This window comes from Octodon degus, unplaced genomic scaffold (genome assembly GCF_000260255.1).
Source record: "Octodon degus isolate 3935 unplaced genomic scaffold, OctDeg1.0 scaffold00496, whole genome shotgun sequence".
NCBI lineage: Eukaryota > Metazoa > Chordata > Mammalia > Rodentia > Octodontidae > Octodon > Octodon degus.
This window is the reverse complement of record NW_004525072.1, coordinates 100,124-103,150: the sequence shown is the minus strand read 5'-3', so window position 1 is coordinate 103,150 and position 3,027 is coordinate 100,124. Positions and strand designations below refer to the sequence as shown.

The 3,027-nt window shown below is 36.7% G+C and overlaps 1 protein-coding gene across 1 annotated transcript in view; it reads right to left on the bottom strand.

Annotated features, from left to right (window-relative positions):
• Parp4 (poly(ADP-ribose) polymerase family member 4) overlaps nt 1-3,027 on the bottom strand; it is an 82,742-nt gene that overhangs the window by 55,424 nt on the left and 24,291 nt on the right. The window contains exon 11 of the mRNA XM_023708721.1: nt 2,071-2,157. Coding sequence (XP_023564489.1) covers nt 2,071-2,157 — 87 coding nt within the window. The remainder of the gene's footprint in view (nt 1-2,070; nt 2,158-3,027) is intronic.

Below are 3,027 nucleotides of genomic sequence, written 5' to 3'. Positions count from 1 at the left end.
AGGAGGTAGGTAGAGTCCAAGAATAAAACTCAAACTGCTCAGGAAATACTTTGAAGAATCAACAACTGGGATCTCATCTTACTGAAAAGCTTCTGCACATCAAAAGAAATCACCAATGAATCGGCAAAAGTCAAACCACGAAATAGTGAGGGACTACTGTAGTTGTTATTCCTTTAGTCAAAAGGAAACCCACAAATTGGGAAAAAATCTTAAGCAACAGTCACCAAGACAACAGACTTCTATCTAGAATATACAAAGAACTAAAAAAATGCCAGGCCTCCAAAATTCAAATACCCAATCCAAAAATGAGCATCTAAGATGAATAGACATTTTCCAGAGGAAGAAATACAAATGGTAAATAAATACATGAAAATATGTTCCACAGCATGGGTCATTCAAGAAATATAAATTAGGGGCTGGGGAGATGGCTCAGTAGAATAAGTGCTTCCCTGGCAAGCACAAGGGCCTGAGTTCAATCCTCAGTTCTGCAAAAAAAAAAAAAAAAAGAAATATAAATTAAAACAATGTGAACATAGTGTCTGACTCCAGAAAGAATGGCTGTCATAAAGAAAGCAACTATAACAAATGCTGGAGGGGTTGTGGGAGAAAAGGAACCCTTTTCTGCTGTTAGTGGGAATGCTGACTGGTGTAACTACTATGGAAAGCAATGTGGAGACTCCTCAAAAAACTAGGATTAGAAGTCACATTCAATCCAACTATTTCCCTTCTGGGTATCTTTTCAAAAAACTGAAAAATTCATACAACAATGATATATTTGCATCCATGTTTATAGCGGCACAATTTGCCAAAGCTAAATCTTGGAAACAACTCAAATGCCCTTCAACAAAAAAAGAGATTAAAAAATGTGGTACTTTTATAAAATGGAGTATTACTCAGCTATAAAGATAAACTTGAGACTTTTATAGGTAACTGGATATAACATGAGGCTCTCCTCAAAAGTAAAATAAATTAGATTCATATGTGTACGCATCGTATTGTTTTTCTAGTGTAAGAACCTGAAAAAAAATCAATTAAATCTGAAAGGGACAATAGATATAGTAAAAGTGAAAAAAACTGAACATAAGGAATGAATAATTGGGATGAGGAAAAGGAGAAAAGATAGGAGAAAAATGGGGAAAATCATGTAAGAATATGCACAGGATAGCTAAGATTATTGTACTACTAATTTCTATCAGTTTTTTGAAGGTAGCAGTTAATGTTTAAAATTTTTACTTTGACCAACTCTATATGGTAATATCTATAATCTGAGCAACTACATTGAGGACAGCATTGTGCAATATAACAACCACTCTTGAATACCCATCAAGTTTTAAAATTGTGTATCTTGAGAAACCATCGAAGCAGAGTAGCCATAGCCCTCTGCTATCCTATGGCTGTGGGCCTCAACAAGGCCCCAAGGTGACTAAGAATGTGAGCAAACTGAGGCTTAGCTGCTACCACAGACATTTCACCAAAACCAAGTTTGTGTGGGACATAATCTGGGAGGTGTGAGGCTTAGTCCCCTATGAGCGGTGTGCTATGGAGCTGCTCAAGGTCTCCAAGGACAAGCGCTCCCTCAAGTTCATCAAGAAGAGGGTGGGACACACACTCACCAAGAGGAAGTGTGAGGAGCTCAGCAACATGCTGGCCACCATGAGGAAGCCAGCTGCCAAGAAGGATTGAGCCCCTCTGGAATAAAGCTTTGCAGAAGTTAAAAAAATAAAAAAAATAAAATTGTGCATCTTTTTCATGTCTTATCTATTATTTCTATATTCTTTTTAAAATAAGTATAAATAAATAAATAAATAAACAAATAAATAAATAAATAAAATCATGTAGCTCATGTGTTCTTTTTGCTATTAATCTTTGGAAACTTTGTTCCCAATGCCAGAAGAGTTTGTCCTATTTGCTGGATAGTACTGATACTGTTTCCTCTTCTTTTTTATATAGATCAAATGGGTCTGATCAGCTTGGTATCCCTTACTTATAAGGGATCTTACAAGCCCAGCACTATGTAAATTATCCTGGTGTCTAGTGTGAGTTTCGTATTAATCCTCCATGTGTGCATACCGGTGCATCCTGGTCCATCAGATATGCGCCATGGCCTTGGCTGACAGCTGCTCGGTATTGTTGCTTGGCTTTTTCCTTCTCCTCAATCTGGAAAACATTTTTTAAACCACCCATTATGCCAGGTTTTATGGCACACATTATAATGCCAGCACTCAAGAAGATGAAGCAGGAGGATTTCTCTGAATTTGAGGCCAGCCCATGTTACATAAGTGAGTTCAATCCAGCTTGCACTACAGAGAAAGCCTGTTTCATAAAAAACAAAAACAAACCAAAGAAACCACTAGTTATATCCCCAAATTATCTATTCCAATCTTTCAAAAATATTTTTTGTTTCACTTATACTACTGGTTTCTTTTGTTTATGGAAAAGACAGTTTGTCCTTTCATGTTTGCTTATTTTTAGAAGAGACCCTTTTTGACATTTTGAACATTCTTTGAAGATCATGATACACAATGTATCAACTGTTAGTATTCTTAATTATTTTATGAAATTAAAAACAATATTCATAATAAAACACCCATTATAGTGACAGTGATTTCACAATAGGTAGCTGTAGGGGAAACCTTGAGGCAAGTGTAATACAGAAAAAGGGGCAGGTATCTATGGTATTGTAATAAAGACAGGAAAATGGTAAGCTAAGGGCAAATGGGAAGAAACTGGTAGGACGGGGTTAGTGGCACACTGTTGTGATGCCAGTCTTCTTATAGCTTGAAGCAAGAGGGTTCAAAGTTCAAGGTCAGCCTGGGAAACTTAGAAATTACAAATAGGAAAGGGCTGGGAATGTAGCTCAGTGCAAAGGCCACAGACTCAATCCTCATGCATAAAAGAAAAGGAAAGGAAAGAAGGCAAAGGATGAGACAGCTGACTTTTCACTTTACTGCATTTTATAATGCATTCTCTACCTAACACATAATTGAGCTGTATGTAAAACTAGCACCTCCACACTAACAAATTCCA